General features: G+C 35.7%; 2 protein-coding genes across 2 annotated transcripts; one reads left to right on the top strand and one right to left on the bottom strand.

Moving 5' to 3' along the window:
• Window positions 1–7441: 7441 nt before the first annotated feature.
• On the top strand, window positions 7442–8300 carry LOC117633125 (pathogenesis-related protein PR-4). The gene is made up of 2 exons (XM_034366814.1): window positions 7442–7817; window positions 7964–8300. The coding sequence occupies exons 1-2, from the start codon at window positions 7548–7550 to the stop codon at window positions 8132–8134; spliced, it is 441 nt and encodes a 146-aa protein (XP_034222705.1). The 5' UTR covers window positions 7442–7547; the 3' UTR covers window positions 8135–8300.
• A 1704-nt stretch (window positions 8301–10004) lies between these two features.
• LOC117631435 (5'-3' exoribonuclease 3-like) lies at window positions 10005–16346 on the bottom strand. The gene is made up of 23 exons (XM_034364579.1): window positions 16136–16346; window positions 15925–16027; window positions 15681–15757; window positions 15367–15558; window positions 15139–15258; window positions 14860–14922; window positions 14512–14625; window positions 14256–14426; window positions 14083–14160; window positions 13835–13981; window positions 13614–13733; window positions 13141–13236; window positions 12929–13024; window positions 12527–12597; window positions 12308–12436; window positions 12153–12229; window positions 12031–12071; window positions 11827–11901; window positions 11595–11725; window positions 11381–11467; window positions 11213–11288; window positions 10836–10906; window positions 10005–10734 (listed from the first exon to the last, which is right to left on the bottom strand). Exons 1-23 carry the CDS (start codon window positions 16322–16324, stop codon window positions 10128–10130), a joined length of 2931 nt encoding a protein of 976 aa, XP_034220470.1. The 5' UTR covers window positions 16325–16346; the 3' UTR covers window positions 10005–10127.
• Window positions 16347–23495: the final 7149 nt, after the last annotated feature.

The raw sequence follows: 23495 nt of genomic DNA on the forward strand, positions 1-23495 counted from the left end.
AGACCAGTACACACAGTACCGTCTCTATATGTAGGGAATGGCAAGGTCTCAAGTCAATAAGTGTGGAGATATATCGATATATGTGTAGATACTTGTAGAAGAACAAGTACACTGAACGCTATCCAATACATGAGTTACATCATGGAAGTCTTTACTCACATGTCAAGCTGGAACTCATAAATTACTATGGTGCAAACTAATCCTTAGACCTCATGCATCATAGATGTTTTGTGGCTATGTTGTTAATCTTTGAGGGCACTATACGGTCATGCTAAATTAGGCATAGCTTAAAGGTGCTCCTCAGGATTCTCAATAGAGTCATGGAAGCAAATGAATGTACAATAAGAAATCTCTACTCTCAGTAAATGAGAGAGAATACTACAAGATATGATTGGTCAAATCTTTGCGCAGAGTAGTGGATAAGACTTGAAAGAAGAATTCTTCAAATCTTATTAGGATAATCACATAAAAAGAATGATTCACATTAGGATATTGACAATTGGATTTCATGATCTAATAATGTGAATAAGGAGTATTGACATAAGAGAAGGATTCAATTGCACGGTCATTTCAATTTGAATAAGTTCTTTCACAACGTCTCTCTCGGATAACCGTGACTTGCTGCTAGGCGACAACCATGGTTTGTGGATGTCCTAAAAGGTTTCAATTAACCTTTATTAATAGGGAGAATTTAATTGTAGAATTTAATTCGTATATCATCTTTGAGGAGTTGAGTCAACCTACTACCTTGCTAAATGGAACCTACAGATCTGCACACCCAAAGAATGAGATTAGAAGTACAAATAAGGAGAAATGAAATGATGAAACACAAGTCAATAGTTGATAATAAAATTTCAAAGTCAATGGTAAAAAGTCAACATATTGACCGAAGCAATTGACCAAAGTCAAATAGTTCGACCGGGTCAATTAAGTAAGACTATAATTATAATTTAATAGTTAAAGTATAATTAAGAGATTAATTATGTAATTAATATTGATATATAGAAATATTGGATTGGGCTTTTAAATATGATTTAAAAGGAAATGGACAAAATAGCCCAAAAGACTATTGGGCTCAAGGGATAAGTGGCATAAGATGATATGACCCATAGACCAAATGGAGCCCCAAATACCCACCCAATTGCCTTTTGTGTTGTCTTATAAGTGTTGGAGAAAACCTAGTTAGGGTTTTTGGTTTCCTACTTTAGTTGATGAGTGATCATCTTTGTATCTTATCTTTCATAAATCAAAAAAATTGGTCCAATCAAGAAGTAGACTAGCATCCATACTTCTTGATTGCCTTCTCTTCATCTCTAGGGGCATTTGATGTGGTGAGGTAAAGGACTCCAATCTTGGAGTCTTAAGGTAAAGGAGTCAAAATCAAGAGAAACAAAAGGTCTTTCCAACAAAGCTGTTCTTTCTTGAGAAATCAAGAAAATGTCATCAAGGGTAAAGATTTATTCTATTTTTCCTTTTTCTATTTGTGTTCAAAGACACTAGGCTAAGGTACTTGGTTTAAAATGACACTACTACAAATATTCAAAAAGACAATGCAGAATACACAACGGTTGGCTTCAAAACTGTTGTAATTGTTTCTTCCACAACGATTGTTACGTAAGCGTTGTTAAAAGGGGTTTTTAAGCGTTGTGGTTTAGGGTATTTGGTTTTCTAATTTTATTTCATAACTTTCTACAACGGTTTTCGTTTCAACCGTTGTAATTGAAGCTTTTTTTAAAAAAAACACGGAGTGAACAGTGTCTCAATATTTTTTCTTAAGCCCCGATAGTTCTCATTCTCTCTTTATACCAGGACCTCGTCGCCTTGCCTTTGCCACAGCCATAGACAGCGAGACTCTGTCTCTCTGTCTCTCTGTCTCTCTCTCCTCCCTCTCCCGTCTCTTTCTCTCTCCTCCCTCCTTCTAGTTCAGAGGGATCTGGGTTTTAATTTTAGGGTTACTGATTTGGGTTGCTGTCGCTCTACCGCGTCTCTCAGGTCAAGGTACTCTCTACCATCTCTCTACTACTTGCACAGAAGAAATGAAATTTGGGTTTTCTTTGTTGTGTGTGTGAATTTGTTAGATTGATGTCAGGTTCATCTAGGGTTCGGTTACTTCTCTTGGTTGATGAATTTGTCGATTATTGGACAATCTTTTCTGTATCTGCGCTTGGGTGGTCCAATAACCATTTCTATTTCAATTCTGCTTTGGCTCTGTATAGATGTATAGTTCCCTGAGTTTCACACAAAATAGGTCAATCACTACTTGCTGAATCATATTTGTATTTTTTCATTGTTCGCATACTGGATGCTTATCCTTACAAATTTATTGTATAACAGCTTCAAGCAATATCAAGGACCAAGGAAAGAAATTCAAGAATGAGGCAGTGCCTTGTTCAACTACCAATTTCAGGGGTTAAGTATTGGGTTGTTCAATTAGTGTATTCAGATACCACCCTCTCTTTTTTACATCGGGATGCTGATTGTGTTTGACACTTGGTGTTTGTGAGAATACAATTTTAGGTCAGTAATTTCCTCTTTCTATTTCTGTCTTTCTGGAGGACGTAGGTGACAAAGGAAAAAAACAAAATCAAAGAAGAGGGCTTTGGCATTTAATTTTTTAGCTTCCTCTCCACAAAACACCCTTTCGTAATTCCCCTTATTACTTTTGTGGTGTTTCTGACTGGAATGCAGTGTTGGTTTTTATTTATGTTGAAATGCCTAATAACAATTAACTACTATGAATTTTTCTCTTTGTTTATATATTGGTTTTTGATGATATTTAGGGGTGGTTTGCTTTTTTTTTTTTATGTTCATATTACTGTAGTTGTACTTTCTGCATAGTTAGCCAATAGATAGGTGCAATGCATATCAAGAAATTTGTTTTTTTTGCTTATTGTTGGTTCATAATGCAGAATTTTGGTTTTTACATTTCTGTGACATTTGGGTGTTTAGTTGCCAAGAACTATAACGTTGATGCATGTCAAATTCTGATGCGTAGACTAAAACCCAGTGTCAAGTCTACATAGCACACAAGCACACTTCACCGGATTCTCTGCCTATAGTGTCTTATTTGTTTTTTCTTTTACATGTCTGTTTATTTATGATCTGTATTAGTTTCTCCTATCTTTCTGTTTTTTGTTGTTGCATCTTTCAGTAAAAGATTGACATTCTTTTTTGCATTTCTTTTCTGTTAGGAATCAGATTATGTTTTTATTTTTTTGTTTCTTTTCCTCTTTTCTCAAGGAATACTTTTGGTAGAGGAATTAAAAGCTTCATGAGGATCATGTGCTTGGACTTCAATATAGTCTCCTCCAATTTTTGTTGCTCTTCTTATTTTGTGTTTTTTCTTGGTGCTGGTATAACTAAAAACTGTTTGTGCTCAGATACAGGAGGTAGTATTCAAACTCCGAAAGAGAGAAGATTTAAATTCGTATAGGAGGGATAGTGTTCAAGCTATTTACCAGGTTATTATTTCAAATCCTATCTCTTTTTGTCATCACACGTGCTCTTCCAAGTTTTAAATTGTTTGTTAGGGTTTCTGAATTTGGGTGTTTGATTTCCGAATTTTAATCTTCTCTATTTTGGCTAATTTTGTCTTGGTTTCTCTCTGTCTCTTTCATTCTTATGTTTCATTTTGTCAAGTAAACATTTTCTCTATGATTTTCTTATGTTTCATTTCGGAATTTTAACTATGTTTATATAAGGATGTTGATACTTTCTTATATTCATTCATGTGACAGCAAAGGAAGATCACATTTATTACAGTACAGCATGAAGAGAAGGCTCATAATTTTTGCATGTATTTACTCCTAGAGCTCAGGCATGCAACCAACAATATCAGTAGACTGCTTAAAATTGGAGAAGGTGGATTTGGGAATGAATGTTTATAAAGGTTCAATGAAGCCTTGCTGGTGCCAAGGGTGATCCAATCACGGTCTCTATTAGAATGCTTAACAATGATGGCTTACAGGTATATGTTTAAGCATCTTCCTATTAATTGAATTGTTAAACAATGCCCTCAAGAGTTTTTTTCCTTATTTTTTTCCATTATTAGTTTACGTGCTTCACACATTTTTGTTGATTTGTTCTCCTTGAATATATAAGCTCATAGTTAAACTACTATATGAAATATTGTTAATTGAGTTGTGAGTTCTGGCCCTTATCTCTTGACATTTCTGTTCAGTCTCTTTCTATGACAACTTTTTAATTTTCTTTTAAAGTGAATTTGATGCTATTCAGTGGAACATTTCTTATGATTTTCTTATTTGAGTATGTGTATATATTGCAAGAGAGAATGCCTAGAGTAAGTGATTTCTCTTAGCATATTTGTACAAACCTATTTTCCATAGTCAGTTTAGTTTATCTTGGTTACCAAAACTGCTGTTGGATACTCACTTTAAATGTGGCATGCTTCAACCAATTTAGATGTTGCGTGTATCCCACCACCCGAAAGATAAAGAAGTGGAGTCCTTAAGGAAGAAGTTTGCTGGAATTCAAGCTGACAGGAAGGAGAGGGAAGAAGCTGAAGCAGTGAAGGTGGCTGCACAACTCAAGAAAACGGAAGTTTCAGGTTAGAATTTCCTTACGTTGGCTGGTCCACAAGCTAAGCTCTTGTTTGTGGGCACTTAAACTTGAAAACAATCCTGTATCATTTATTAGTTATTGCTAACATAAATATACATCTATTCTATAATCCATTTTTGTAACAGACAACAGTGGAAAGAAAAAGCAACTGGCCACAATAAATATATATATATATATATATATTTATTCTAATAATCCATTAATGGTTTTCACTTCTGCTACAGCCTATCTATTCTCAAGCAGCTTGAGTCCTAAAATTCTTGAAGGCTCGGTAGGAGAAGGTTTGTCAACACACGAGCAGATGAATGAAGTCAGGCACGAGTGAGCAAGTTTTGTGACCATTATGTAGAGTGATGAAGTTATGGAACAAGATAAACACAATTTTTTTTTATTGTGAAAATTGTTGTAGCATACATGCATTGAATTTTAATTATAAATTGATATTGTGGTATAAATTATTAGTGTGAATTTCCATTAATTTTCATAGTGTGATTCTTTTGGAATTTCGGTAATTTCGTGGGTTTTCCAAAACGTCTATGCTATTTTCAACAGTGGTTTTTGATAACAACCGTTGTGGAAGGTGTTAAACAACAACGGTTTTAAGTAAGAACCATTGTGGAAGGTGATAAACCACAACGGTTACATTGACAACCGTTGTTGAAAGTGCCAAATTACAACGGTTTTATAGAATGATCATTGTTGAAAGGGTCATATTACAACGGTTATCATTGAAAACCGTTGTTGAAGAGGTCATATTACAATGGTCACTCTATTGACAACAGTTTTACTTAAAAACCGTTGTTGAAAGTGACATATTACAAAGATTCTGGACCGTTGTCATAAATATGTAAAAAAGACGACACTGCTAACGTCAACGGTTTTACAAGACTTTCTACGACAGCTAAAAACCGTTGTTTATTAACTTTTTTGTAGTAGTGTGAGAAAGGTTAAGCTCAACTAGTACAAACAAAATGAATTCACCATTTAGAATGCTTTTGTTGTATAGGTTGTGGCTAAAGTTTATTTCCTAAGCATTAGATGCATATTTCCTTCGCCGCCCAACTAGCTCTCAAGAGACACCTAACCCCCCATCTAGCTCACCACTCACAAAGTCACCACCCCATTAACCCAAGTTGCCAACCTCACAGCTCCATTTCGGCACAACCCAACAACCTAAGCACAACACCCATTCCCTAGCCTCAAATTCTTCCACAGCTAAGAAGTCTTTCGCCTTCCTAGGGGGGCAGGACTGAAATCGGTAATTAAGCACAGACAGAGATCTAGGTGATGTGGGAGGCTGGATCTTGGGGAAGGGAGGAGCTGTGTACGCTTGTGGTGAAGGAAGACGTTGGAGAGATTTGGGCCAATGGAGAGAGAGATAGAGAAGTACATACACTTATATAAAGAGATAAAGTATATTAGGAGGAGGAGCAAGGCGTCGTGGGTGGTGGTTGAGGTAGACTTGGTGGTTTCAGCCGTTGGATTAACTCTTCAAATTTGGGAGGAGGGGTTGAAGGAAAATGTGGGTATTTTAAAGGGTATTTTAGGAATAATATGGTGGATGGAATGATAAGATTGTTTTTTTTTTTTTTTTTTTCCCAAATTTATATAGTGGGTGGGAAAATAGGACAGATGATAGAAATAGTAACATCCTACAAATTTAGCCTACAAAACAATGTACATCAAACATCGATTATAGTATATATAAACTTCTAAGCAAATAATTAAGCAATTAACACACATAATTAATGATATTTTCTAGGCTAATTAACATCTTATATTTCCACTTGGTTGTAATTGGGTCTAAATTTTTCTTTTTGTTGATTTATGATTACTTTTAAGATGAGATGAGATGAATCGCAAATTGGGCTAAATAAGCCTGCCAATGAATTAATTAAGGTTATGTACAGGTACAAATACAAAGCATATATCCAGAATCTGCTATGACAGGTGCCGTGGATGTTTCTCTTTTAGCTTAATTAATCAATTAATTAGGTCAAGCCAAAATTGTCAAGGCGTGGAGATCGGGGTGGGAGGTGGCTTGAAACTTTTCTCACTCCAAATGGAAAATCTATCCTCCTTCCTTCCTGCTTCTAGATTATAAAGACGCCTTCTAGTCCTAGAGATAGTAAAGGACCAGATAGCCATTACTTCTAATTGAAGTCCTATGCTTCTACGTTACCTCTTCAAAGTCTCATTTTGAGCCGCGATCAATGTTCAATTATATATATATTATGAAGCCAAGCCACCATTTACGACCAATAGCAAAGCAACACTTTAATTAATTTGTTGAAAACTAATCCAAATTATAACATTATAATACTATATATAAAGTAAAATGCAGAGAATGATGAAACATTCAAAATACCAAAAAATGTCTTTGGTTAATGCAAACATTAAGAATTAGAATTATTAATTAAATTAGGATAATATGGTAAATTCACACTTTTTCATATTAAAAAATATCAAAATTAAAAGAAAAATCAAATAATGGATTATATTTTTATGAAACACAACTACCCATTATCTTTTTAAATTCTAAAATAAATTAAAAAAATTTTAAAAACAAAGCCTCACTCAGGTGCGAAGCGCATTCGCGGATGCGGAGAGGCTATTATTATTTAACTCAAGTAGTAACATGGATCTGAAAATATATTTTCATACTATTCTACTTCTCTTTGTGGATGAGCGCTATGCCGTCTTTGCCACGTCCTATAATTGTGTCCTCTGTAGAAAAATTTCAGTCAAGCTTATAAAGTCGTGAAGTTTGGTTGTTTGGCAGTGCATACAATTCAACCCATACAGTTCTAATTATCTTTCCAAAGGGTGTACTAGTAATTCCAACACCAACCTCCGCCCTATATATATACATTCAAGCACCACCACTTCTCCAACACCTCCATAGACGACATTAATTGTTAACTATCGCAGATCATAGACAGAAATATATTACAAATCATCACAAAATGGAGAAAGTGCTTGTGGGCAAAGTGCTTCTGACGATGATGATCGTCTGTGTGGTGGGCAGCGCTTCTGCGCAAAGTGCCTCTAACGTGAGAGCCACGTACAACCTGTACAATCCTCAGAATATCAACTGGGACTTGCGTACTGCGAGTGTCTTCTGCGCAACATGGGATGCTGATAAGCCATTGTCATGGCGCAGCAAATATGGATGGACTGCCTTCTGCGGACCCGTTGGCCCTACCGGACAAGATTCTTGTGGGAAGTGCTTACTGGTAATTAATCATTAGTACTAATTAGTTTTGTTGATCATCTTCTAATTATCTGTCAGTAAACATAATTAGCACATACATTAATTTCTGCAATTTATATTTATTTGATCGAGGTATATTTATATATGTAAAATTGATATTATATGCAGGTGACAAACACGGGCACAGGAGCTAAAGTGACAGTAAGGATTGTGGATCAGTGCAGCAATGGAGGGTTAGATTTGGACGTGAACGTGTTTAACCAGATAGACACTAATGGACAAGGCATTGCCCAAGGCCACCTTATTGTCAACTACGACTTTGTTGACTGTGGCGACTAAACCTTAGACTTTAAGCTCTAAACCAATAAATAAGTTTCAATGTTGTAGATGAAATAAGTTCAAAGTGGGATCGCTTCTTGGATTATAACAAGAAGTACTATTATTGTTGACTGTAAACTTGAAGCTTCTGGAGTAAATGATTATTTGCATTAAGAATTACCCCTCATTTTCAAGCTGTCCCTTATGTGTGGGCTTTTTTTTTTGGGTCAATTGTCTCCTATGTGTTTGGGTAGTGTACGTAACAGGCCTGGTCATATCTTCACTTAATTCTTGATGATCTACTTCGGTCTTCTCAATTAATTGGACTTCATATGCTTGATGAGCTCGTACGGGGGCATTCTTTTTTGGAAGACCTTTCTAATTGAGAATGACAATAACATACTAAACTCACACACACTACACAAATGTTATGACTCGAATCCAGAATCTTTCCTATAGTACATGGGCATTCTTTAAGTTCCAAAGGACTAGTTTGTTCTTAGGTCTTTGGGCTTTGGGCAATTAATTGGGTATATATTGAATAACGCAACACTAATTTCGCATCAGGTAAATTTTTATACGATTACATGTGTAAATTTTCCATCAAAATATGGTTAAAGTCCAAAGTAATAAAAAACAAAATATAGAATTCATCACTTACCAAATAATCTTCTTCTGGAAGAGAATCAAAAATATACTTTTTTTCTTACACAATGGCGGTAGTGTTTTGTTAATGAGGAGAAGGAGTAACAACGACAAAAAAATAAAACTATGTCCTAGAGGATTAGGCGAGTACTCTATATCAAACGAAGCATAGTGGTCATCGATCTACTGAAGTAGCCTACTTTCTGATTGATTTATTTTATCTTGCGAGGAATCTAGAAGGAGGGATGAATAAGAGAGAAGAATCATCATTCTCCCATGAGAAATTTGCACAAACAGCGACAATGAAGAACATGAAGGGAGTTCTAATTTGATGTATGTATTTGTCTTGAAATAGGATTTATGTTTGCAACTCTGCTTCAAGGTGACATGTTTATTAATTTGTAATTTTGGAGGTTGTGAATGGAATTGTGAACAATTATAATAGTCATCGAATGTTTGCTCTTTTTGTACATATATACTGAATACAACTCCGCGGAGCACCACAAATCGACGTAGATAGCACTACAAAAACGCTATAGAAAGATATAATAGCCCTATACGAAACTCTGTGTCAGCCGACGTTATAAAAACTCCAACTCTACCATAGCGTTTTTGACGTGCTATCGTAGACCCCTTTTCCATAGCGTTTTTTCCGACGCTGTGTTTGCATTTTCAATAGCATTCCATTAATTTTATCAGAGCCGGATGGGTAAGAAAACTCTTATAGCTATAAGGAAGGATCATACAAATCATATCTCCAAGGATATAAAATGAACGCCCAAATATACTCTGACATAATTCAGGGGCAGGATCTTTGGAAAGCACCAAACCAATACAATTGGGCATGGGTTGCGACTAGACCCTAAAACCTAAACACTGAGACAACATTCTAAAATGAAATGGCAAAACAAATTGAGTGGTGATCATGTCATTCGGAGCCATTAGATTAGAGTCTAGAGTGTGGTATAATAGGATTGGGAATCTTTATGAACCTTCAAAAGATGAAATGAAACTTTAGGTAAAACAAGCAACCTAGAAATGAATTGCAGGTGCTGATGAAGCGGCACTGAAGAATAAAGGACTTTTTATCTTCTTGTCAAAAATTGTTACGGTTGTCTCTTATACAAGAACGGCCTGCAGCTTTTTATCTTATGCATTTAGCCCAACATTATTTGATTCTTGAGTAGAATGCCCTGCTTAATTACCAAAAATATGGAATTTCAGAAATTGTGAACATACGAAAAGCTAGCAGATCGAAAATTCTTCATCCTTCAGCCGTAAAATACAAAATAGATGGAATGTGTACAAAACAGTGCTTTTCTTGCTTTTTGGCAGCCAAGCAAAGAGGGCTTGGCTATGTGTTAACTAGCTACCAGCGGGGCTTACCTTCAGTATCCCAACTACGTGGAACAAAGTGCGCACTTCCACTGGCTTGGGATGAACGGTTAGCAGCAAAAGGTGAATAATGCTTTGAGGAGTCCTGATGGCCTCTACCGCGGCACTGACCATGTTGCCAAGCATGGTTTGTGTCAGGTGTGAAGCCATTTCTAGACGGCCAGAAAACATTGTTTGCTGGTTGAACTCTTCCATTAGGCCTCCAGCCCTGGCTTGATGACGACTTCGATATGTTCAAATCCCTAAGGGTTCGTATTTGATCTCCTGAACCAGAACCAGCAACTCTCCACTTTTCATTACAAACAGGTGTCTCGTGAAGAGCGGCTTTTTTGTATGCTACTGCACCGTTCGCTGAATATGAGCCAGATGACATTACTCTTTCACAATGTATTCTTCCTGGAGCATGAAATCTGTCTCCAAAATCAGGACTTGCAATTGCTTTCCCTCTACCATAACCCCATCCAGTGCCAGAAAATTTGTGTATCATATTCGGGGAGCTAGAAGTGAATCTAGCATTGTTCTGGAAGCTTTGATTTCCCATATTATCTGGTTTTCTAAACCTTTCCTGAACAAGCTGACTGCTGCATTGCATTTAGTTCTTGAACAATGAGTTTAAAGAGAAATTCGTAGATATAGATGTGAATATATAACAAATGAAAGACAGAGTAAGAAGCCAAAGAACCTGGAGCTGGGTGTGCTTCCCTGATATTCGTGCCATAGTTTTGTCTCCATAAGATCGTCTTCAGTGATTGTCTGCAAATGTAGATAGAAAATGTTACAAACTGGGCTTAATTATAACATGCCACTGAATTTCTCTTATGCTAGTTGAAGGATAGTATATTAGGGAGTGAGGACATTTAACTATTGAACTCGAAAATGCATCCCAACAATGTAGTTAGAACACCAAGAACTCATTAAGCCAGTGCTAGCAAGGAACTAATCATATCCGCAGTGGCAGAGCAGGTAAACCATCACATCAAACAGATACGAAAACAAACATATATGCACGAGACCATTCAAGCTCATGAAAATAATTGCAAATTCTGAAAGTTCAGATACCTTGACAGGAAACTCTACACCAGCAAGTAAACGAGGCACATGTGGACCATCGTTTGGAAGCTCATATCCCACGCATCTGTAACATAATCAAATCAACAAAACTTATCCTTCAGGACAGCAAAACATTTACAAGATCAAAATTAACGACTCGTTAGTTTGGTTACTCACAAGACAGAGTCTTCTTGAAGTTTATGATCTCCTCCTTTAACACTGGAAGCATTCTCATGAAGACGCAAAAAACCACTAATTCCAGAACTGAAAGGGGGCAGAGAACTTATCAATAAACATTAACATTTAGAAAATACTGCAAAAGCGGTCCATGAAAGAAAAATGAAAAAGGCAAAGTAACAAAGACAAGACTTCAGAAAGATAATTGACCTACCACAAACTGTTGTCAATCTTGATGGGGCAGTTTTCCTTTGTAAACAGTGCGACAATCTGTGATGCCATATTGTGTGTGCTTAGCACAAATAATTGATCAACTTTCTCTTTATTCCTGTCTCTGTCTTCCCCCTACACATATTGTAACACAAACTGATAAGACAATTTAAATATAAGAATGGAAAAACATCTCGTGTCTTTAAGAAATCAAAATATATAAAAAAGTTTCATACCACCAACTCCTTCTCTAACTTTCTCGTTTCAGATAGAAGCCGTTCTTCTTCTATAAAAGGAAGATTGCAAATGCCCTTTCGGAGATGATAAAGTCAAAAACAATTTTAGAAGGTAAAAGAGAGAACAATCACTAGATGTCAACGAAAATGCAATACCAATGAATAACTACCAGAAATCATACAAGGAAGGAAGAGAAGACAAACCTGCCATGTAAAGCGTTTCCCATCCATATCAATTTCAAAATCTATAGATGAAACAGAGCTTGCAATTAATTTCTATCAGATCCCATGGACTAACATAACTGATATTACAAACGTGTACTTACCAGAAGGGTAAAAGTCAATGATGGTAGAACTCTCATCTGTCATAAGTGTCTGGTAAACTTTCGGAAGTGCATGAGCACTACAAAGGAGAACATTTGTATTATTTTCTTGGAGAACTTGGTAAGACCAAACTTACAAAACAAAGAAACATAGTTACCTTCTGGGTGGTAACACAGCCATGAGAGTATCGATGGGTAAGAATGGGGAACCTTTTTCAAACTTAGATTTCACCTGACCAAGGCCCTTCAGGTCGGACGCAAAAGGCGCATAGTGGAAAGGATAAAACCTGATAGGATATTACAGTGAATGTAATGTAACAATACTTTTCATACCAATATCAAGTAAATAACTGAAGTCCATATTACATATGTCTTACCATGTCCATGATGGGGGGCCCGAAAAATAGTACAAGAGAACCCAGTGCAGTCCTTCAGTGTAGTATTTAACCTAAAGTACATCAGCAATTGGAATTGGCAAATAAGGGGAAATCTAAAATTAAATAAATAAATAAAATTTCTGTTAAATACACAAGTAGAAAATGTACTACCAAAACCCTAAAACCCTATTGGAATAACACAAGATTGCATCTAATTTTGTGTAGGTTTTGCAAACAATCAACCAAACAATTTATCAAAACTCAATAAGATGAATAGTTTTGGTGCGGCCTTTGGGCCTCCATTTTACAAAGAAAAAAGTGCAGCTTCTGTAAGAAACAAAAAAGAAGAACATCATGTGGACTAAAGAAGTATAAGATAAAATTTATGAAAGCCACACGTACAACTTCCTTTCTTTTGCTTTCAATATCCCCTGGCCCTTCTGCAGAAAATTTGTATTTGTAATATCTTTCCTTGTAGCCTGCAGCAGCATATCGTACCTGTGGAAGAAATCGGCAAAGCATGTAAAAATATTTGTTTATATGCTTGGATGTAAACGTTTCACAAGGTATTATGAGAAAGAATATTGAAACTTCAAGAAGGGAATGCTTCATACTTTGTCCGTCCCTAAATCACCATTCTTAAACAGATCAGATTTCCTTCTGATGCTATCTTTCAATTTCTGCTTAAACTCCTTTGTATTTTCTATTATCTGCAAAAATACAATATAAATGACACCAAAAACCCTTCAGCAGGTCACAAAGTACATGGTAAAACTACTTTATTCCATATATATGTGTGTAATCAAGCAAAATAACCTGCAGATACTCCCTGCCCCACTCCCGAACACAAAAAAGAAAAGTAAGAATGGAGTGTTTGATAATGGAATCTTCAATTTAAAGCACATAAACAAAGGAAAACTAAATTCATTTCCATGAAGAATAATGATTGATAAGATGACTCCGATGAGTTGCTAGAAGAATTTAAAGTATAAGCCTATCTTGAAATTCTTCTAGATACTCGGAGTCATCTTATGAGTCATTATTCATCATGGAATATGAAACAAAACACACACAAAAAACAGCGTACTTGAGAATGCATATTTTCAAACATCCCAAGTGACGGAGCTTCGAATTCTTCTCCATTAGGCAATGCACAAGTACCGCTTGAATCAGTAGCTGAACTTCCAGCATCAATTTCTTCCTCTAGCTGGCAACCAATTAATTCAGCATTTGTTTCATAATGGGAAAAATAGACAAATACAAGCAATATTGTCAGTGATGAATGATACTTGAGCAACAAGCACTTACAGAATCTTTATTAAGGCAAAGACGTCTGAGTTTACGCTCACGTAGTTCTGATCTTTTCTTGAAAATTTTATCTTCATAAGCACCAACAAGAAGAATAAATTTCTCAACCCTGGATAGTTTGATGTATCCCGATTTCTTGTCATTGACCTGCTTTTGAGCATAAAAGAATTGGCATGGTCATGATCTCATCTACATTTTTTTTTTTCAGGTGAAGAAATGCAACTGAAACAAGGCTAATCATGTTATACCCGGAGCATATCAACCATATAACCACCGAGATTTTTGAATTCCTTCTTATAGATAGTCATCAGCAAGTCTATTGCATTCTGGAAATAAGTAGTCATCATAAAAAATTAGTCTTGAGTTGAGCTTCATACATTGTATTCCCATCACTACGTATCAATGAAGTTTAGCGTAGAACCTCATGAATTTCCAAAGTTGGCATGTGGGGCAGGAAATCATTTCCAGCAAAAAAACACATAAATATAAAATCATCAATTATACGCTCAAGATCAAACTTGAAATTCTCAGGAGGATCATTGATTTGCATATCAAGCTCCAAATATTCCCTCAAAATCCAAACATGCAAAAGCTGAAATTTGGAAGGAAAAATAGAGGTGAGACAACAGAGCAATATTCAAACTACAGGTGATGGATAAGAGGACTGTTTCAAATACCTGGTAGGGCTTTTTTACAATGGATGCTTTTCTGTTGCCTGACTTTACAGAAGATGGAGTCATTTCTCGAACAGATTGACAGTTTGCATGTTGCTGCTCCTGGTTTAGAACATCCTGTATCCAGAAATTGAAGTACTTAGAATTTCATCAGTTATCAGAACCTACAACCCGGATTAGTATAAGGAAAAATTTTATAACCCGGATTTTGGTTCCTAGTGCATTAGCTAGGCAGACCTCACTCAATAGGGGCATTGATTATTGGAAACCTTAAAAGCCAATGTGGCCAAGAAACCACCAAGGAAACTTCAATATGAAATTTGAAAAATGCAAAGGACTTGTAAATTTAACCTCTCTCAATATGGAAAAATGAACTTCATGTGTTGCCAAAGCCAACATTATCAAATCTGCATCCTGCATGCCAATAATTCACCACAATGTCAGAATTCAATTGTATGGGGGGCCGGAGTTTATGAAAGGAAATCTTTAAACAGAAACATGTTCATTCCCATATAGTTTTTCCTTCTTCCCGATTTTCCAACTATACATTATTGTAGCAAAATTAAATATGGAAAACAAAAAATTACAAAAACTATTAAGTAGTTGTGTTCAGCATATAATCATTCATACCAATCCATACAAGCAATGGCGGATGTTTGGATCATGCGAAGGAAAATTACGCTGCTGGCGTATGAAAGACATTATTTTGTGTTCCCCTTCTCCAGGAACATTGGCATCAGAAAGAATCACCTAAATCAATAATCATGAAGTTAAAACAAAAAAGAGATGAGAGAAAATAAAAAATGATGGATCATGTGTTCGTCAAGTTGAAATTAGAGTGGCACAAATGGAGCAGACCTTGATGTCCCTCCAGCCTGAATCATTGCTCAAACGTAAACTAATATAGCTACGAAGAGCATTCGACAATTTGTACATAAAATCAGTTCCAGGGGTGATTATATTTGAATCTGAGACTTCATTTTCCTTTTTTGGTAACACTTGTTTGCCTTCCAATTCAAACTGTCTTCTCAGCTTCTCTTCTTCAGCATCCTATACAGTTGATACCAACATTTTGGGGTATAAATTTACGTATTTTCATGAACATTAAGCGGGTACAAGAAAGTTTGTGTGATTCAGAAGCATAATATATTAATTAAAAGCTTAAAACCCACAGCTAATTCCTTGTCCTTGGCAGACTTGAAACGCCTGGCACGTTGTTGATTCATTTTAGCCCTTGGAGCAACTCCATCTACAAGAAATCAAGTTTATCTCCTTATATAAACTACTTCAAGTTCAAAGTATACATGACGATACATATATCAACTGAAGTAAAGAGATGATCAAGACAAGAGAAAGCAAAAATCTTACAAAAGTATTATAACATAGAAAAAAAAAAAAAAAGTAAAATTTTGTCACCTATGGCCATGTATAAAAGCTTCCTTGGTCGAACAATGTTGACAAGTGTATCAATATATTCAAAAATATTGATGAACACCTCTTCAAAACTAGTTGGTTGCACCTGAATAAATACAGTAGAAATTAAAATTATAACTAAGGATAAAATAAAGAAAATTTGAAAATTCTTGTAGCTTGTGAAGAGAATATATAGGAATTAATAAGTTCATACTCCATCTTCATCCGATTCCGGGTGAAAGCAGGGATGGATAATCCCATTCATGTCAAGATAAAGGTTATCAAACTCCATGCCATTTGGGTTTGGTGAGCTTGTGGACTCATCTCTCTGGTCGACAATGGCCTTGACCACCACTTTGGGATACTTGTTGCCCAGCCAACGGAAGAAAGAAGGCACCCCCATTCTCTCTCTCTCTCTCTCTCTCTCTCTCTCTCTGTGTTGGAACTTTACTTGCTTCATTCATGCAAGAAGAGGGTGAATATATGAATCGATTATATTCTGTATTGCGTGAATATTAAAAGGGAAAAGTTTGGCTTCATAACATTGAAGATGGGTCCTCTTTAAAAAAAAAATATATAGAGGTTTTGACACTGGTCAAATCCTTTTAACTTTTTTTTGCTTTTGAATTCCTTTAATTTTTCTTTCGAAATTTGACAAGTGTCATAATTTTATTTATTCTAAAAATGAACTCCTTAAATTTATGAAATATTTTTGCTCATAACTTTAACTCAAAGTGTACTCTTGTTACTCTTTTTAATATGTGACACGTGTCTATATGTATAACTATAATTAATTTTTTACTTTTTATTTATGAAACTATAATTATGTATATAGACACATATCAAATATTAAAAAGAATAGTACGAATATACATTGGATTAAAATAACGTGGAAATATGCTCTCGCAATTAAGGAGTCCATCTATGGAGGAATAGAAAAAGACTTATTTTTGCTTTTACTCAGATTGTCTTTGCTTTTTTAAAGAGCCAGAATAATCGTAATAAAGACTAATCTTGTTGATATGTTTAGATAGACAGGTAAAAATTAATAAATTGTTATTAACCAGAATCTGTACAAATTAAACTCATCAAGAAATATCTCTAGGAAATATCAACTGTCATGATTTGGACGAGTTCCCAATGGGCATAGGACCATTGACTTGATTATGGCTTATCACTCATTATTTATGTGTGGTCCCGAGGATGTTATCATGTTGTCAGGGGGAGAAAAAAAAAAAGAACCAAATTATAGAGAAGTAGAAGTATTTTTGCACACTATTTTAATTAAAGGTGTATGTTAATTGTCTTTTTTAACATTTGACATCAGGGGTGAAGCCAATAAAAGATCAGTGTGGTTCCAAGCTCCCAATCGTCTTTTATTTATTGTATAATAATATTATGTATGATGTATATATAATATTTAACATATTTGATTAGTTTTAGGAGATATTTATCCTTAGATAAATAGTAATAATAAGTATTTTTTTTTGTCCACAACCATAAAACTTCTTAATCTCTTTTTTTACTTCTCTCTTTTACCTTCTAGGTTAGTTTGTGATATTTACACTAAAAACTCCTACATTTTTAACATTTCTCTCTCTTTATCTTTTGTTTAAGTTAAACTTTGTGAATTTTTATTTCCCTGTCTTTTGTCATGTTTGAGTTGGGTACCTTAATGTTAGATGTTGTGAACCATTTTTGTATTTCTTCTCTATGTTGGAATATAAATTATTAATTTTTGAGTCTATAATAATGTAGATGATGAGATNTAGTATTTAAGCATTATAAAATATGAAATTGTGGACAATTATGATTGTAACGAATGGATATATTATTAATCAATATAAAACGATGTTATGAAGTAGGCCAAAAGGAGTAGTTTAGTGTCATATTAATTTAGCCTATTTTTAAAAAATTTGTGAAGGGCCCCTTCAAATTTGAAATCCTGACTCCGTCACTGCTTGATACGTGTTTATAGGCATAATTATGATTATATAAATTAAAGTAAAACGTTAACTATAGTTATGCATATGGACGCATGTCAAGTATTAAGAATAGTGATAAATATACACATTTGTTTAAAGTGGTAAACAAAAATATTTCCCAAAAAATAGCAAGCAACTTGCTTCTCAGCGACATGAATTTAAAATAGAAGAAAAACAAAATAAATATAAGTGCAAAAAAAAAAAAAGGACACTTGGGTAAGCCAAAAGCAAGGCCCATTCCACAAGAAACCAAATTAAGGAAGACTAAAATGAGAAACTACTCACTCAGCCCAAAAAATGACGTGACAGTGGAAAGTAAGGGAAGTACCATAACATAAGATCCATAAACAAACTTAGATTCGAGATTTACAAAATCCAATAACGAAATTCACGATTGACGAAGGCCACCGACAGCAGGAGAGAGAAAAAGAAGAAAAACAACAGAGAAGTAGAGAGATAAACAAAAAAGAAGACAAACAGAAAAAGAGGAAAAAAAGAAAAGAAAAGAGAGGAGAGAAAACGAGATGGAAGAAAAAGAGAAAAGTTACATGAAAAAGAAGTGGAGGGAAAAAAAAAAAAGTTAACTACATTATATCCCTCCAAGTTTGGATGCATTATCAAAATGGACTAAGGAGTTTCAATTTCATCAATTTCCACTCCGACATTTTAATATTCAATCAATTTATATATCTCGTTAATTTAACTGTCTAATTGTTTGTGAAATTGATGATGTGGCAAATTACAGACCCACTTTGTTTTTTTGTTTTTAAATTAGTTTTTAAAAAAATATTAATGTGTTATTACTTTAAGAAATTGTTTTTTTTTTATAAAGGAATTGTTTAAGGGTAATTTTCATTTTACTACGTTGAAGTTTACCGAGTTTCAATATTCGATACATGTTGAAGGAAAATGGTGATCTTCCTAATATAATTTCACCACCACTAATTAAATAATGGGGTTGTATTATTTTAGGTTCGACCCATTCGAGACGCAAGTCTCTTAATTACAATCCCTTGCTTCAAGGGAAAACCCTTTGATTCCATCATAAAGAAACAGAACGTGTGTGTTTGATTTTGCAGCTGCTCCCAAGTCCAACCTCAGGATGCCTACGTATCCTTTGCGGGAATCAAGCCACTCGTAGTTCAAAGATTCATGATGAATAAATGACTCATCACAAAACGAAGAATTTGAATGGGTTTGATTGAGGAGTTTGAGTGAATTTAGCTGAATAAACCAGGGATTCGATATGGAAATATGTTTGGGATGGTTGCATCTAGATTGAATCTCTAGATTGCCTACGTACCCTTTTAAAGGGATCAAACCAACGTAGTTCAAAAAATTTAGAAATTAATGGGTAAGTGTGGCCCAATAATTTAGAGTTGGTGTCTTTGAGACGATTTGAAGATTTTCATAGGTAGATGACCCAATAATTTAGAATTTGTATCTTTGAGATAATTTGGGGATTTTCATAGGTAGGTGACCTATGGGAAAATTTTGAAATTAATGGGTAAGTGTGGCCCATTAATTGAGAATTTGTGTTTGAGATATTTGAATTTAATCTCATTGGAATTTTCATGGGTAGATGACCCATGGGAAAATTTGGATGGTTTTGTACCACTTTTTCTTTTTGTCAATGTCCCAGAAAATTAATGAGCAATTTTGATTAACCCACTAATTTTCTAAAGTTGACATTTGCACTTGGACCCAAATATGGCTACAAGGATTTTTTTTTAACTAATCCATTAACCATATGATAGGGAATTTGGGCCTTAGGAAATTTAATGGGTAATTATTTGGGTTACCCATTAATTATATGGGCTTCTGAGAGTCAATGGATAATTATTCTCTGACAGCCCATAATCCTATTTTGGGCTTTTGATGTTTGTTGATAGTTAGCCCATGAGCATGGAGCCCCAAAAAAAAACTTTGGTCCAGCAGGCGATTAGCTATCCAACTCTTTGCAGAGTTTGTTTCCAAGTAAAATCAGACCTTGCAATCCCATCTTTATCTGGAATACTTGTGATCAGTCCGAATTAAGAGCAAACACTGTTACTGTTCAGTCTTTAAAAAGGTACACGAAGTCACAATCGATACAGAGCCTTTGCAAACAAAAGGAGAAAACCAAAAAGAAAAACTGCCACAACACATCAAGAGGTTTCAGATTTTTTTTGTCTTTTTCCTCATTTTTTTCTCTGCAACACCAAGTTTCTTGTGTCTTTGTTTTTCTTTTCTTCCAATCTCCAACAAAGTGGCGTCAGCCACCTTCTTCTTTGTTTTGCTTTGACTTTTCTTCTTCTTTTTATGACTGTAGCAAACTTTTTTTTTGTTTTTGTTTATTGTCATACATCATGACATGTATATTGGTTGTTTGCTAAGAAACCAACAGATGGGGCATTCAATGCATAGGCTGCCCGAACGTGGCCCTTCCCAAGTTCTGCTTCTTTTCCTTTTTTTTTTTTTTTTTTATACCCATGTTTTCTTTTGGCTGGCACCATTCTCTCCCTTTAACCCAGCAACACCCACGAAGTGGCGCTCAGCCACTTTCTTTCCCCTTTTTTTTTAGTGGCTGTTTTTCTGCTTTAATTGTCTGTTTAATTTTTTTCTGTCTGTTGTGATTGTGTGCCCAACAAGAGGATCATCTAAGAGAGAGAGGGAGAGAGGCTGTGACAGAAAAACATGGCCTCTATTTTCTTTTCCCCTTTTTTTTTTTTACAGATCTCCATTTTTTTCTCTGCCTATTCTTTTCTTCATGACTAACATCCTTTGCATTTTTTTGATGTAGTTTGCTCAGAGAGAAAAATAAAGGCCTTCTTAAGCAGAGATGGAGAGGAGTGGTGAGAGAGCCCAAGAGGTAATTCACGCTCTCTTTTTTTTGTACATTTTTTGAATTAACCCTCCAAACACCATTTCCATTTCAAAGGATTTCCTTTTGCTCGGCAGAGCTTTGTTAAACAGGAATCCTCTCATGGATTTGTTGTTCATGATTTAAGGGTTGCCACCCATTATGGAATTATCATCCAAGAAAATGATTTGAGGGTTGCCACCCAATATGGATTCATCGTCCAAGAAAATGATTTGAGGGTTGCCACCCATTATGGAATTATCATCCAAGAAAATGATTTGAGGGTTGCCACCCAATATGGATTCATCATCCAAGAAAATGATTTGAGGGTTGCCACCCAACAAGAATTAATTGACAGGATCCATATACCTGTGAAAATGTCTCCTCTTGTATTTGTGCTCCTGCAATTTTCCTTCTGCAACAGTTTTCTTCTTCTGTCGTGTTCTCCTCCCTCCCTGTCCTCTTTTTTTTTTTTTCTCTTTAGTGCAGAATATTTATACTAAAAACTGAATAATCAGCTCCCCCAAAAATAGGAGCCACTAAACTCTCTTAAACGTTTTCATTGGTTTAGACCCCCACCTTTTTCCAAACTTCCCCCCCACCTATCCTATCCCACGTTCCAATATTTTGTGATTTTTGTGATTTTTTTTATTCCAACAGACACATCAAGTTTTTTTTTTTTTCCTCTTAATCTTATATGAACATTTATTTTTGTAACACTTTCATACATATGTCACCTGTAAGTGCTTCCGTCATTTCCTCTGTTAAAACACTGACATGGAAATCAATGAGTCCATATGGACATACATATTGAGCCACGTGGAATAAAACTAGTAAATAATCTAATTAAAATAGATAAAATAAGAAATTATATCTCTCTTTTTTTTTTTTTCTTTTCTCATCCTTGTCAGACCCTTTTCTCTCATCCCAACCCCAAATGTTCCCCCACCGCAGAAACCTTTCTCCCAAGCTTCACCATTACAGCCTCCAGCTGTCCATAACCCCTATTCCACCCCAAGATCTCTGCGACTTAACCCTAGGAAATCATATAAGGGTTGGCCGCTGCCCACCATCTCTGTTAGTGATGGGTCTTTGGCGCAAGGAAGAATGCAAGCTCGTCGGATCTGGAGTTGTGCCTTGGTTGTTCTGGGTGTCGATTGTGGTTGCCATGGGGGTGGTTCAGGGGGTTGCAGAGGGGGTGAGTTTGAGTGAGTTAAGTACCTATTGCACCCAATACCAACTAATAGGTAAGGTTGGAAACAATGTCTCTCTAGAACAATTAAGGGACCTATCCAACTTCAAACTTCAATGGTAGGTATACTACGTACAACATGAATAATGAAGAACATGCTACAATGAAGAACTCATACATGTAAGACATGTAGAAAAAATGTCACATCCCGGGATCGGCTCCGTTGTAGCACAATACTGTACGCTTTGGGCCCTCCCATGCCCTTGCGGTTTTGTTTTTGGGAACTCACAAGCAACTTTCCAGTGGGTCGCCTATCCTGGGATTGCTCTAGCCCAAACTCGCTTCACTTCGGAGTTCCCATGACTCCAAAACCAGTGAGTTCCCAAAAGGCCTCGTGCTAGATGGAGGTGGGAATGTACATATAAGACACATCACCCCTTCTTCGTTGGTCAATGTGGAATGTTACAAAAAAAATGTATGCATGCTACTTGTTTTAGGGTTTTCAAAAGGGTGATTTTATTGGCACCCCAAAATTTGCTCTTTGCACCCTACTGAATTTTAGTAAATTTTAAAATTACTCACTACACCTCATTTTTCTACCTAGATTACCCTCATGAACCCACTGAAATCGTTACCTTGTTCCGTAGTAGTCCACTGAATTTGTTTTCATTTTTTAGTGGCTATCCACCGAATGTGTTTACGTTTTTCAGTAGTAGTCCACCGAATTTGTTTTAATTTTTTAGTGGTCGTCCACCGAATATGTTTCCGTTTTTCAGTGGTAGTCTACTGAATTCATTTTTTGTTTCCGTGAATTCGTTTCTTGTTTCAGCGATCATCTATCGAATTCGTAATTGAGTTTGTACTTTGAAAGGACCCGCCTCGAATTTTCCAAAATCCGAGGCGAATCCTGTGGAAATTCCCGACATCACCCCGATGCTGGGCCCACTTCTAAAGTTATACCCTTTTTCCCAAAATGGAATAAGGGTACAAGACTTTCTGCCGAAATTTAGGTAGAGTCTTCCCTGTAAATTGAACATTTCCCAAAATTACAACCTGCATAAAAACACATTTAATAACCACAACTGGCAGCATGCACAATATAATTTCATGCAATTCACATAAACGGCCTTCGGCTTTCCAATAATTCTCAACTATCAAGTATGCTAGCAAATCAATTCATGCCTTAAACAAGGCAAACGATAAATTCAAATATAAATTACGACAACCAAATTTCAACATACATCATCTAACTTTTTCAATTTCAATATACGAGGTTTTAACCTCCTAACACAATCACATCTATGTTCAAGGCTGCACATAATAACCTTAGGCTGCCTACGTACCCTCACTGAGGGATCAAGCCACACATAGTTCTTCCTTAAAACTCAATTCCACACATAGACAATACTTTATTTCATTTCTCTGTATTTAACATAATCTCCCCATACGCCGGTACTACCAACGCCACGTATGGGGCCTGTCAACACGCTGGATAACCTACGCCACGTGCGACCATACTATACTATCATAATATCTACCTATAGTCGGTACAACC

The sequence above is a fragment of the Prunus dulcis genome, chromosome 6 (genome assembly GCF_902201215.1).
Source record: "Prunus dulcis chromosome 6, ALMONDv2, whole genome shotgun sequence".
NCBI lineage: Eukaryota > Viridiplantae > Streptophyta > Magnoliopsida > Rosales > Rosaceae > Prunus > Prunus dulcis.